At 40.3% G+C, this 14235-nt stretch overlaps 1 protein-coding gene and 1 pseudogene across 1 annotated transcript; one reads left to right on the forward strand and one right to left on the reverse strand.

The window, feature by feature from the left end:
* Window positions 1-14235, forward strand: part of LOC147737111 (uncharacterized) — a 305409-nt pseudogene that overhangs the window by 72948 nt on the left and 218226 nt on the right.
* On the reverse strand, window positions 6774-10881 carry LOC147737112 (uncharacterized). Its single transcript, XM_086963959.1, has 2 exons — window positions 8766-10881; window positions 6774-7121 (listed from the first exon to the last, which is right to left on the reverse strand). The coding sequence occupies exons 1-2, from the start codon at window positions 10550-10552 to the stop codon at window positions 6779-6781; spliced, it is 2130 nt and encodes a 709-aa protein (XP_086820085.1). The 5' UTR covers window positions 10553-10881; the 3' UTR covers window positions 6774-6778.

The raw sequence follows: 14235 nt of genomic DNA on the forward strand, positions 1-14235 counted from the left end.
GTTTGACCAGGCTTGAAACTAGAATTCCTGAACTTTTAGACATTTAAATGTCACATTTTAAAAGAATTCAAACAGACCCAGCATGAGCTCCATGACAAATTGAAGATGAGTGAATTGTACTTAGACAACATGTGCTGATAAGTAATCTATTGATGTTCAATACAGTGGTCAGGCAATGCTTGTGGATCTAATCTATTCAGATTTTAACTCCATAGTTTGTTCAATAAATTGACTGAGCATAAACTTGAAGGTCCATCTCTCAAATCAGTTCTATTACAGTTTTATTTGCGATAACACTGATAGAGATCAATGATAAATAGATTTTAAAAGCCATGGGTGGAATTGATCCTTGCTCTAAATCTAGATTATTGTCTGCAACAGAAACCAGTACAACAGATCAAATCTAAAATCATTGAAAATGTTTATTACAGTGGTTTAGAGTAAACATAGATAACACACATTGTTCCTGAAACTCAGAAATTCTATCTGAAGATTATGATTACATACTATTTTATGAACAGAGACCGGTTAAGATGCTTTCCTGTTTAAGTGACAACATTTGCAAATATATTTAACAAAACATTAAAGCTGGATGTCAGAAATTCTGTCTTTAAGTATTGTGTAAGAGTCATGTGTGATGTGTTTTTATTTGATCTGAAGTAACACTAACACTAAATAGGTACGTGCACCGGTTATCATTCAACTAACATTATTAGCAAACTTAATTTCGAGGGAATTGAGAAAAATTGACTCATGTACCAAGGGTTTTATTGTTCAAAAATCCACTGGTTCGGTAATTCACAGAGTTTGCAAATGCTAAACCCCTTTTTGAAATGTACTAAGCCCATTTAACAATTAAGAATTTGGAAGGGGAATGTTAATAGTGTCCCTTTTCAATACGTAATACATCCTTAAGGTACGTATTAAGCTTTGAAACCATATGTGGGCTGAAAACAGTAACAGGAGGTAGTAACCCGAGGGGACATTTGTGAATCTGAAAGTAAAATGGGGTGCATTAAAAATGCCTTTATTTAAAAGCCATCACAGACACAGTAGTGTGCTGACTCCACCAGCAACCACTTTTACCAAATGGATTATTAATACATGAACCTCAGTATTTCCTATATATTGCTAAAATGTAGTCTCTAATATTTTTGTCATGTGGTGTAAATATTTGTTTCTATTATTTTATTTCCCATTTCAATATTGTTATGAAATGTACCTATTCTTTTTGTCAAACATATTGAAATATCTTTATCACAATTTTTGGGGCATTCTAAAAAGTGTTTTCATTCTCTAACTTAAAGCTTTCTAAGAAAAATACTGAAGCGCAGTCCTGCTTTCTCCTAGATCATTTAGCTTTCTCACTAAACCAAGTACAATATTGATTTGAGAGCGGTGGTTATTGTAGTCATACGTACTGGGGTTAGTTTAGAAAAGACAAATATAGAACTTCCTTTATCTTTAGAAATAATAATTGCAAAAGTTTATGTCCAGTAATTTCAGATAATTTATTGATAAAGATATCAGATAAAGATACCCTAATTTCTTATACCTTGTGGTATCAAAAATGTATTTCTACCACAATCAAGAAACCCTTGAGTCTATGAGGATTACTGTTGCAAATGAAGACCTAGCTAAGATGAAATATCCCTTTAAAGGGTAGATTTCCCTCACCCACCATAGTTGGCATGTTTCCTCATTCGGAATCTCCTCCCACCATTATAACTAGTCACAGTACAGGGTACAGCCCCCTCACTGAGACGGAGGAGTTCAGGCATGTTTTGTTATAGAGAAAGGTATACTAAATACCACAAAAATGAGCTCAGGGTAGTGGGGGCAGCCGAGTGAAAGTTAATAAGAGGTCAACATGTTTCAGCCTATTAACCCTCCAAGGAGGTGTTTGCGGTTTTCTTCAGGACCTAATCAAAAGTGCTGCTGCTCATTGTCAATAACAAGCATTAGCATAGCCAATAGGCTCACCTTTGGGACCTTATAAGTGTTTAGCCATGCAGATCCAGATCATGTGAAAGAATTTCTCTTAAAAAAGAAGACTATAAACTAACGAAGCTAGACGTGACTTTATAACTGGTTAATCTAATGCTCCTGGAGGTTTAGTATATGTATAGAAGTCCTGTTTTCTATGGCGTGTCATATAAAATTGATGCTCTAAATTTTGGTAAGACTACACAATGTCATAAAAATTCAAAACTGCTTTTATATCATTTTACTTTTGAAAGCTTGAAGTGAAAGTGAATTCTAAATGTCATTTGCTTATGAGTAGGCGCTAATGACTATTTCCGGATGAAAATGTAGTTAGCATTTTTTTGTATAAGATGCGTTAGAAGTATGGGTAGGGAAAATGGCTATTTTGGCCAAAGGCTCACCTTTCTTTATGCATGCTAGTTTTAATTTGTACACAGAATCACAATTTTTTTATGTGGTACACTCTAGTGTTAGATGAATCTGTTTTACACTTTTGATAAGCAAGAGATGAGGATGAACAGTTTTTTCGTCCCTGGTTTTAAATGGATTCAGGTTGGTTGACTGCCTCAGAAATAGTTGTTTCCCGCATGCTTCTTTCATGTGACTTAAATCCCTTCAGTCGAAGAGGCGGCTGCAGCTTGCAGATATGGCCAGAGAAGTACTTGGCTGGTTCAGTTCACCAGTGGGGCTAGAATAGAAGCTGTTAAGGGCAGGGGATTAGCTACCCATTGGTGCAGCAGGTGCCGTGGCACCAGGTCCCAGACGCCTTAAAGGCCCACTATACCCTGATAACTGCAGTCTGTCACAGTTCAAACAAAGGCATGAGGGGCCCACAGAACAATTATTGCTGTTTTCCACAGTCCAAACAGAGGGCAGGTGTCACATTTCCTTTCTTGCCTTAGGGCCCAGGGCACACTGGCTAGGCCACTGGTTAAGGATGCATTGGGGAAGAGGTGGGGAGACAGGTGGATATTTAAACAGCTCGACAATGACTTCATGCCTGGGTATTAAAGTATTCATTGCAATTAAGGGCTGAAGCAGGAATAGATCTCATAATATCGGGAGGCCTACTTACAAATGCAACTCGATAAGCGGCTGCCTTTTAACATCTCACTTATCACCTCTCCTAATTTTCAGTTTTATTTTAGATGCAGACTTAAATTGTGACCTATGAATATGTTTATCTATCTTTAGGTTCCAAATGGTCCATCTTTTCCATATGCAAGTATCAGACAGGTCGGGAACACCCAATGGCATTGAACTTCATAAAGCCACATTAATCACTGGTCTTGAAATGCAAGTGGCAGCATTAGGCACACAGGGGTGTAATCTACGTAATCTCATTATGTACCTTAGTATACAAGTAGTACCACATTCTTTGTATACCTGAATTAAAAGGCACACAAAATAGTACCGTATTTCAAGGCCCAGTTCAGAATTACAGGGAAGGTGCACTGTCCCAGACTACACAACGGTGCAGTCTTCAGTGGGTGCTGTCATGTCACACAGGGGAAGTACACCAGATTATGCTGGAAAAAGCATGTGGTGCCCCAACGTAGGTACAGTTGTAAACCACCAGTCTGCTTACAAAGTAAAGCGTCTGGCAGCTATTAAACGAGGTGGCATGTTTCCCCTGCAGTTGGTTGGGGTCGGTCACCATCCTGTCAGGTGGAGGTATACAATCAGTGCGCCTCCTAACTGCTTGTTTGCCCTTTCGCCCGTGTCAATAATACAGTGCAGTCGCAAGACAAAAGGTTTTCCCACATTTGAATGTGGCCATGCCCAATACAACGGAAAGCATGCCCGCTGAGAATCTCTCCTACGTGATCCATACTACATAAAGGACTATGTAAGTGTCTGCAGCCTCTTCTGTAGAACAAAAGCCAAAATGCCCATGGGACGCAGAAAGAGGGTGCACTCTGATGCTTCATCATGTACGAAGCCTTTGGCGTTCGTCTGTACTAAGCTAGTGATAGAGTAAAATGAGTGTTTATTGCCCTCTATGTCACTCTACTTCCAAGCACCTACTACAGCTTGTACATTGGTTACTGTAATCTGTTCACCTACATTATGCTTAATATAAATAGTGCACAATTTCGGCGTTTGTGTCTGCCTACAATGTGGACATGATACAAACAACAGTACCTACTGTAGTGTAGTTCCTATATTCCCAATAGGCTCTGCGCACTGGAATAACATAAACAATAGTTTAGACGTAGGACTGAAGTCAACTAGGTCACTATTGAATATGTTAGACTTGATTGTGAATGCCAGCTAGCTCAGAGGTCACTAGAAACTTTCTCGAATTCACAAGAAGGGATTAGTTTCTGACAACCGCATAAACATGACAACTTTGTTCCCCAAGAATAAGAAATATATCTCTAGAGTCGCAGAAACAATACATTGCGATTTCACTCAGTCAATTGTGCATGCTTCGTTTCACCAGGATTTGCAGGTTTCTAAGCCATAAGATACATAAAAAGGATAAAATACATACAATGATAAATAACGACTAAAAGTACTCAACTGGTGCTTCTAAAATACGCCTACCCAGGTGTACCTAACCTAAGTCTAGTACGAGGGAAGAAGTAAGTGAGGTATAGCTTAAGTTCAGTATTTTTTGCCAAGAATCTATCCAAAATTTCTCTAAGGGTCTAATGAGCTCCATACCTTGGTTTTAGAATGAAGGAGGTCTCAGGACTCAATCTCCCAGTAACCCGCAAGGGTAGCAGGGAAACACTGGAGCTGGATTTCTCGGCAGGAGAAAAGACAGCGTCTTTCTCAGTGCATCAGCTGGAAGGTCGGCTTCCTTCGTCACTCGCTACAGCAGGGTATCGGGAAAGCAGTTAGTCGATCAGCTCCAAACCACCGTGTGTTTGCTAGGGCAGATGTGGGTATATTTATACCTGGAAGGTGCAGAGTTCGACGTAAGATTGGACATAATAACCTCACTAAGAACTCGCAGTTCTTTGAAAACTCCATGAGTTCTTGGACAAATCAATACTTAAGCAGGGGGAAGTCCCGGACTGCTGAAGTTTAGTTTCTCCAAGAATTCGTTGTGGATTCTAGGAACTTGTGGAAGTAGCCATGTCGTATTTGGACTGCATTGGCTATGTCTAAATATGGTTATGATTCTTATGCCTATATAAGGATATAATAAGTTATACCTATATAAGGGCATGAATCGGGAAAATTACACTAGGGTCCTAGATTCGTCTACAACACTACTAGGTGGATGTTACAATTCAACAAGAGTCTAAAATACTTCAGCACAACTGACTTTGCATCAATATTACGGGGCATCAGTCTTGATGGCAAGCCAACTTTGTATACATTATTATCAGAGACTATACTTGCCACTTGGATACAACTTTACAAGAGAATTTCATAAATTTTCATACAGTTGTATTTATATAATAAAACAACCTACCCACAATAATTCATCTATCTATTCATCTTTTTGGGTTCTGGAGTAGCATGCTACTCGCTGAAAAGCGCTTCAACACTTCATCAGGGGTAGCAAGCGCTATATAAATGCAAAACCTTCCCTCATCTATCCGTCCAGTCTCTTTTTCAACCTAACTAACAGACCAACATGTCCATCTCTCAAATACATTTTATATTTCCCTACACTAATTCACCACTAATCATTTTGGGATCCTGGAGTAGCGTGCCACTCGCCAAAAAAGCGGTTCAAATTGACCCTAACGCACTCTGCTGCTCGCAGAACTCTGCATTGAGCGGTTGAGTTTTTTTGACACTTTGCCGAGTTCTTCATTGAGAAACACCGCCTAGACCTATTCTTAGCATGAAAATCTAGATTTCAGTCATATGTTAAGAAACAAGTGTGAGTAGAAACCTTTTGGGTGGAGAAAATTTAAGACATTAATATTGTGAATTTTTTGTTAATTAGTTGATGTTTGCAAGTACTAACACTTCTCTGTGTCAAGTAAAGACCTTGAGAGTTTTGTAACTTTCAGATACTCAAATTGTGGATTTTGTTGCAATTAAAACATTTTCAAGGCCTGAAATTTCTTTGGAGGTTGCATGCGGGCAGCCTAAGTTATCCTGCAAGAATTTCTTGATTAATCCTATTGCAACTGCAATAAGTGTTTTCTCATGTAAAGTCAGGTTGTTAGAAGATTTTCTGCAACTTAAGATACGCCTTACTTTTTACCTGGTGCGGGTGCATTTCTCATGTTTAGTGAGATCTCCTTTCTGAGTATAACGTTTCTGGCTTTCCCCTCCTGTATAAGGCTTTAATCCAGTGTGAATTCTCTCATGTGAAGTGACATTGTATTCAAGACTAAACCTTATCTGACATTCAGAACACACCAGTGTGAGTTTGCTCATGACAAGTGCGACGTAATTTGTGACCAAAACTTTGCTTGCATTTCGAGCACTCATAAGGTTTTTCCCCAGAGTGGGATCTCTCATGAAGCATAACTGTCTTTCAGATTCAAGCTTTTATGGCATAAGGATTTTCTTCAGTGTGGAGTTTCTCATGGTGAGATAGCGTTTTTCTCTGCAGCTTTTCTGGCATTCAGAGCACTCATAAGGTTTTCATCAGTATGGAGTGGATTATGGTTAGTGAGGCTGTGCCTATCAAAAAATAGGAATTTCTGTCATTCACAGCATAGGTAATGTTTTTTCCCTGTGTGTGTCTGCTCATGTACGTGAGATTGCATTTAAAATGGATGCTTTTCTGGCACTTGGAGCACTGAAGTATTTTTGATGGTGTGTTTTCTTATGATGCATGTAGCCATCACTACCTCTGAATCTTTTCTGAGATTTAGAGCATTGGTGTTTTTCCCCCAGTGTGGATTCTCAAATGTACAGTGAGATCAGATTTACGGCTGAAACATTTTTGGCATTCAGAGCACTGATAAGGTTTTTCCCCAGTGTGCGTTCTTATATGGTGAGTGAGATTGATTTTTTCACTGAAACATTTGTGGCATTCAATGCAATAAGGTTTTTCCCCAATGTGGGTTCTTGTATGCCGAGTGAGTATTCTTTTTTCATTGAAACATTTCTGATATTCAGAGCATGGATAAGGTTTTTCCCCAGTGTGGGTCCTTGTATGTGTAGTGAGTATTCTTTTTTCACTGAAACATTTCTGGCATTCAGAGCACTGAAAGGTTTTTCCCCAGTGTGGGTCCTTGTATGTGTAGTGAGTATTCTTTTTTCACTGAAACATTTCTGGCATTCAGAGCACTGATAAGGTTTCTTCCCCAGAGTGGAATCTCACATTTCAGTCAGGTCAGTATAGCTCTAAGCTGGCGCTGTACGCGGACGACTTGATTTTATATACGGGTGATCCAGGTACAGCTATTCCTCGGATCGAGGAACTGACAGCAGAGTTTCAGGCATTATCAGGATACAAGGTGAACAGATCCAAGACTGAGGTCATGTTTGGAACGTAGATCAATGGTATGGCACTGAGAGTCGGGAGTTTAGATATCTGGGAATATATATTGTGAGGGAATTGGATCGAATTCCTAAGTTAAATCTGGACAGAACAACTAGGGAAATGGACCATTTGTTTAGCAGATGGAAGAACCTCCCATTGTCAATCTATGGGAAAGTGAATCTAGTGAAAATGGTCATTCTCCCCAAGCTCTCCTACCTGTTTTCCACAATACCGCTAACATTCCCTAAGAAAGACATAAATAAGATACAGAGCAAAATAGGTTGTTTTCTGTGGGGGGACAAAGGGATGCGCCTGACCTGGAAGAAACTCAGAAGAAGGTTATTAAAAGGTGGGTAAGCTCTCCCCGATATTAGTCTATATGTAGTGGCATTCCAGTTTAAGAGCCTACGCATGCTACTTACTAAGCCAGGCGACTCATCCTGGGGCAGATTGCTGGAAGAGATGGTGAGAGCAGAAGGGGGAAGCGATGCCTTTATGTATAAATTTGGATCTCCTAGATTCTTCAAGTGGGTTTGTTTGAAGATACTAAAAACTGCCCTAGAAACATGGTACAGGGTAAGGGTAAGCAGTGGGATTGGGTACTATTCAGACTCAGCTCCAGTTTGGGATTCACCTGGTACCCCTGACTGCTTGAACGATGCCTTGGCATACCTATAAAAAGGGCTGGGATTACGAAATGGAAAGAGTTAATGGATGAGGAAGGGATATACCCATGGGTGTACTTGAGGGCAAAGGTAGGGACAGATTTATCAAGATTTAAATATCTTCAATTGCTGTCCTGGCATACAGCGGAACGTGAGGAGATAAAAAGTAATGAGGAAATAGAAAGGCTAAGTCAATCCTTCACACCCATTATAAAAGAAATCTCGGTATGGTATCAACATCTACTAATGGGATAGCTTCGGAAGAGGGGGTTTGGAACAATTTCTCCATGGCACCACAGGCAGAGGGCATGCTTGAACCATCCTTGAAGACACTATACAAACATATAAAGCCTGCCTGTCTGAAAAAGAACCATTTTTTCGTGGTCAATAGGCTTTACTACACTCCTTATAAAATCAGGAAATTCGCCCCCTCACCGCCACCAAAATGCCCGAGATGTCAGGAATTGCAGGCAGATGACATCCACATGTTTTTCGAATGTTTTTGAAACATTTCTGACATTCAGAGCATGGATGGATAAGGTTTTTCCCCAGTGTGGGTTAGTGTATGTCGAGAAAGACTTCTTTTGTCACTAAAACATTTCTGGCATTCAGAGCACTGATAAGGTTTTTCCCCAGTGTGGAATCTCACATGTGCAGTTAGAAGTGATTTACGGTTGAAATGTTTTAGGCATTCAGAGCACCTCTAAGGTTTTTCCCCAGTGTGGGTTTTTATATGCAGTGTGAGATGTCTTTTTTCACTGAAACATTTGTGGCATTCAATGCACTGATAAGGTTGTCCCACAGAATGGGTCACTGCATGATTAGAAAGACTTTGTTTATTACAAAACCTTTTCTGGCATTCAGAGCACTGATAAAGTTTTTCCCCAGTGTGGAATCTCACATGTGCAGTTAGAAGTGATTTACTGTTGAAATGTTTTGGGCACTCAGAGCACTGATAAGGGTTTTCCCCAGTGTGGATTCTTATGTGCTGTGTGAGACTATATTTTAAACTGAAACATTTCTGGCATTCAGAGCACTGATAAGGTTTTTCCCCAGTGTGGGTTCTTACATGCACCGTGAGATTGCGTTTTTCATTGAAACATTTCTGGCATTCAGAGCACTGATAAGGTTGTTCCACAAAATGGGTCACTGCATGATTAGAAAGACTTTGTTTGTTACAAAACCTTTTCTGGCATTTAGAGCACTGATATGGTTTTTCCCCCGTGTGGATTCTTGTATGTTTAGTGAGTCTGATTTTTACACTGAAACATTTCTGGCATTCAGAGCACTGAAAAGGTTTCTCCCCAGTGTGTGTTCTTATATGATGAGTGAGACTGTTTTTGTCAATGAAACATTTCTGGCATTCCGGGCACTGATAAGGTTTCTCTCCAGTGTGGGTTCTTCTATGCCGAGCGAGATCAGGTTGGGTATTGAAACATTTCTGGCAATCCGTGCACTGATAAGGTTTTTCTCCAGTGTGGGTCCTTATATGTATAATAAGTCCTATTTTTCTAATGAAATATTTCTGACATTCAGGGCACTGGTAAGGTTTTTCCCCAGTGTGGGTTAATACATGTAGAGAAAGACTTTGTTTTTTACAAAACCTTTTCTGGCATTCAGAGCACTGATAAGGTTTTTCCCCAGTGTGGGTCCTTGTATGTACAGTAAGGTCTCTTTTTTTACTGAAATATTTCTGGCATTCAGAGCACTGGTAAGGTTTTTCCCCAGTGTGGCTTAATACATGTAGAGAAAGACTTTGTTTTTTACAAAACCTTTTCTGGCATTCAGAGCACTGATAAGGTTTTTCCCCAGTGTGGGTCCTTGTATGTACAGTAAGGTCTCTTTTTTCACTGAAATATTTCTGGCATTCAGAGCACTGGTAAGGTTTTTCCACAGAGTGGGTTATTACATGTCGAGAAAGACTTTGTTTGTTATAAAACCTTTCTTGGCATTCAGAGCACTGATAAGGTTTGTCCCCAGTGTGGGTTATTGCATGTCGAGAAAGACTTTCTTTGTTACCAAACCTTTCCTGGCATTCAGAGCACTGAAAAGGTTTATCTCCAGTGTGGGTTCTTCTATGCTGAGTGAGACTGGATTTTTGACTGAAACATTTCTGGCATTCAGAGCACTGGTAAGGTTTTTCGCCAGAGTGGGTTATTACATGTCGAGAAAGACGTTGTTTGTTATAAAACCTTTCCTGGCATTCAGAGCACTGATAAGGTTTTTCCCCAGTGTGGATTCTTATATGTTCAGTGAGATAATATTTACTGCTGAAACTTTTTTGGCATTCAGAGCACTGATAAGGGTTTTCCTCAGAGTGGGTTAATGCATGTCGATAAAGTTGCGATTTGAAACTAAACCTTTTCTGGCATTCAGAGCACTGATAAGGTTTTTCCCCAGTGTGGATTCTCATATGCGTAGTGAGATTAGATTTACTGCTGAAACTTTTTTGGCACTCTGAGCACTGAGAGAGGATTTTCCCAGTGTGCATTCTCTCAAATTCAGTGAGATGAGATTTATGGCTGAATCTTTTTTGGCACAGGTAACTTTTTCCCCAACTTGGGTTATTTTGCTTTGATTGAGGCGGGTTTGAACACTGAAATTGTTCTCACAGCCCGTGTTTTTAAAATGTGTATTACTAGAGTTAATATCTCTACATTTAGTTTTCTCTTGCTTATATGCCACGGTAAGAGTGAACCTGATTTTAGAGTCGGGCTTGTTTAGATAATGTTCAGCATTTATCTCTAAAAGATATTGTGTGTAATCTTCTTAACACTTGAATTGAGCAAAATATGTCTGGATGCAGCCCTGTAACACCGGTCGAAATGTTTGTAGCAGATAACAGTCTTTTGGTTAAAGCCTATCCGGCAGCAACTTATTTTGTGACTGAAGTTTTTCTCAAATCTATTTGTATAGGTTCTTAGCAATGCAGTAATAAGGTGTTAGTCTGATATTTAATGATTAAACTGAGAAGTACCTTTTTGCACTGGCATAATGGCAGTAACTGAGAACATTAGAACATGCACAGTAATATTGTGGCTCATCAGTCGCAGAACATCAGTTCCTTTTACCCGTTCTGTGTTTGGTGTAAGGTTAAGGATTGTAGTTCTGAAGACAAGGATTTATTTACATTAGCTAGCGCAACGGTGCTCATTTAATCCATTTTGATATTTAACAGTTTTAAATATCACTCCTGCACAACAGATAAGGTTGAGGTGATTTACATAGAATACAGAACAGTACACAATAAAAAGGAAACAATCTGAGATGGTCATGAACAACACAATAAAGTGGTGAATTTTTAACGTTTTCGCCAGAGTGAGCAGAGTGGGTCGAGGTGTTATATCCCGAGGAAGATAGTCTCAAACTTGCGTAACTGGTTAAAAACAGTTGTTGAACAAAGGTGATTTTCCAATCTTTTGGTTGTTAGCGTGTCAGCTTCGGAGTCTTTTTTCAGTGTCTTTTTTTGATGGTTTGCAGAAGAAACCTTTTGTTATATCTTTCTTTTATGCAGTGTGTGCTTCCTCTCTTGAATTACATGATGCTTTAGATCATGCGTGCTTTAGATGAACGTTATTCTGTCATGCTGAGGCAATTTGTCTTTCTGGTAATATTTCAGATGAGGACGTTGTGATTGGTCTTTCTGGCACTATTTCCGATGCTGTGTGGACAGATATGCCTTTGCTCTGGGTTAATGAAATGCAAAATTAGAGACTTCACTTACAGGTATAGTACTTTCCTCAGCTCCCACTTCCTCGCCACACCTAGATTTTGGAAATTGTTTAAACTTAGAATGCTGGATGTCCTTCAGTTTTTCAAAATAATCCTTCTTATGGCACTAACATTCAGTTGGCTGGTGCTAAATCTTGCTTTCTTTGTCCGTAATTTCAATCACCTATAGTATTAAAATTAAATAGTTAATACATGTAAATATCCCCAAAAATAATTTACAAGCCATATCAAAGCAGAGTTGCAAAATTTTGAAAGTGTTGAGCTGTTCTTCAGACCGAGCAGAGTGTAGAATGGTAGCCTGAGAGTACTTGGATCTAGGAGTGAGGATTTGTAGAATTTCCAACATTTTATTAAGCTCAGAAAGGATACATGTACCCTATGGACTTGTAACATAGAATCCCAAAAGCAGACATTAAAGTCATATGGACTGGCACCAAAAAGATATTGAAAATAGAATACTATTAATTAATTTTTAATGTAGATTTCTAGGATGGGAATTTCCCCTCCACGGACAACAGGCGTTTCCCGCTGCCCTGAGTTACCACCTACTTGTATCTGGTATCCTGACTTTTGAGCTCTGGCCTCTGCCGCACGCAAATCTATTGTGTGTTGCGAGGACTATGCCTAGACCTATCTCTCAACTATGGTCCAGAGTATGAATCAAGGGCAATGAAATTAAGGAGTACTTTCATGTGTTCATTTTATTCCACCTGATTATCAGTCGTTAGGCTTTTCTGCACCTGGATTTAGAGAAACAGGACACCATTTTTTTCCAGACAGAAAAATTAGACTGAAAAGACCCACAAGACTCGGTGCAGCAGAAGCAGCCAAGACTCATGCTGTTTTTTTACAAACTGGGGGAAACACACAATTCTTCCCTCTGTTAGAAATATCTTTCCCCTTCCCTCCCCTGCTTCGCCCATCTCCCCCCCCCAACCAACCACATGCATATATCTACCTCCTGCTTAAAACAAGTGGTAAATGAAAGCAGAAAAACAGTATGAAATAGTGAATGGCATGTGGTTTGAAAGGCAGAAGAATCTGTTCCTCGTGGCAACTCCCCAGTACATTGCGTCAAAACTGTAACTGCACGTTACTGGGATAAATCTACCACAAAACAATTACATGAGATTTTTCTGCCACCCCAGTACTGTGCAACTTCTAACAAGGGGCTATAAGAGATCTTGGACCGGTCCTGTGACCTGGAGGGTCACACCAAGTGTGCCCTCATTTAAGGCAGAGGACTGTCATGTGTTTAACAGCTAGAGCGGTGGTGGCAATGCACCCTGTTGTAAGGATCAATAGCCTGATGTGATCTTTGCATCATGGTCAGTGGAGTGGCTTTCTATTGACACACCCATGTAATGCTCCATTTCTATACCTGTGCCCAGACTTTGCAATAACATCAAGTGCATGTTTAGGGTGTTGGTGCGCGTAGCATAAATGCAATGTGAGAGTGTGACAGAGTAAACACCATCTCCTGTCTGCCAGTTGTGTATACAAGTGGGACCATCTTTCCCTCATTTATACCAGAGTTCAAAGTCCTCTGTTACCAAGGAATAATGTGCTCTACAAAGTAAGCAGGTGCCTGCTGTGGCACCAGGGATGGTGTCAGCCTGACAGTTTATCTAAATTGAATGGACATCACCTGTAGGCTGAATTACTTAATGGAAAAGCTGTGTAACTGTCCACAAGAGCCTAGAAGTCTGCCTAGAAGCCTGCCTGTCTGGTAAGAAAAGGAAGGGAGTTTTACTATCCAGCAGGAGGACAAGGCTGTCCTGGAAAAAGCAAGGTCCGACACATCCTCGTTATCTGTAGGGCGAGCCGGAAAGCCATCCAGCAAGACCAGCTAGTCTGAGGGATGCCAAGACTCTCCCAACAGTTCAAGGTAGAAAATAAAACTCTACGACAACATGATTGTTGAGGTCCAGTAGGACGATGGTGTGCTGCCAACAGGCCCATTCAAGGTTGCATTTGCCAAATTCCTAACACAACAAAGTCTGAATCTACTGACTTGAATGTGGGCTCAATTGCTGATGGTCAGGCCTCCAGAGGGGGCTGCACTTACAGACAGGCCAGGTGTGACTTGCTACCTTGGGACTGCTGATCTACAGGCAACTGCAAAGAAAAGAGAGTGGGTGCCCTACTGAATGCAGCACTATATCCAGGACAAAAGCGCTCCACAAAACCTGCTGGTGGGTCACTGCTCTCGCGAGTCTTCGGAGGTGCCATTCAAATGTCGGGAAACAGGAAAGAGACCCAGACAAGACTGACTCATCCTGTGAAAGGGTAAGACACTTACGACAGAGCATACACGCATTGGGGGTAACTGGAGTGACAGAACTGACCCTATACTATATTCATGATACTCATAAATGCCCCTAGAGCGCAAGAGGGTATCAGAACTGGACGCACCTGTCTGCAGCACATGGTAGTCTGGCA

The sequence above is a fragment of the Lissotriton vulgaris genome, chromosome 1_1 (genome assembly GCF_964263255.1).
Source record: "Lissotriton vulgaris chromosome 1_1, aLisVul1.2, whole genome shotgun sequence".
NCBI classification, from domain to species: domain Eukaryota; kingdom Metazoa; phylum Chordata; class Amphibia; order Caudata; family Salamandridae; genus Lissotriton; species Lissotriton vulgaris.